Source organism: Camelina sativa, unplaced genomic scaffold, assembly GCF_000633955.1.
Source record: "Camelina sativa cultivar DH55 unplaced genomic scaffold, Cs unpScaffold21241, whole genome shotgun sequence".
Lineage (NCBI taxonomy): Eukaryota > Viridiplantae > Streptophyta > Magnoliopsida > Brassicales > Brassicaceae > Camelina > Camelina sativa.
This window is the reverse complement of record NW_010942234.1, coordinates 1-274: the sequence shown is the minus strand read 5'-3', so window position 1 is coordinate 274 and position 274 is coordinate 1. Positions and strand designations below refer to the sequence as shown.

The window sequence follows — 274 nt, the reverse complement described above, 5'->3', positions numbered from 1 at the left end:
TCTGGAGGTGGCTTGGTTGGCAAGGTACCATCAGGGCTCCGTGGTGGTCGAACCCGTATTCCTCCTCTGCTCGTTCTAGAAGCTTACGGAACATAGGATGTTCCAGAAACATCAACGGGACAACGAATCTCTGTGTAGGCTCATGATACCCATCGACGGCTATCACCGCGAAATGACCTTCCTTCACATCTTTTGGGACAGAATCACGACCGTATTCTACAGAACACGGTTTCTTTGCCGAGGAAAAGCCTTTGATCTGCACCAATCTCTCTAC

General features: G+C 50.0%; 1 protein-coding gene across 1 annotated transcript; it reads right to left on the bottom strand.

The window, feature by feature from the left end:
• Positions 1-4: 4 nt before the first annotated feature.
• Positions 5-268, bottom strand: LOC109132098 (auxin-responsive protein SAUR32-like; the record flags this gene model as incomplete). The annotated part of the gene is made up of 1 exon (XM_019243215.1): positions 5-268. A coding segment is annotated over one exon (264 nt), but the record flags the coding sequence as incomplete, so codon positions are not given.
• Between the last annotated feature and the right edge of the window lie 6 nt (positions 269-274).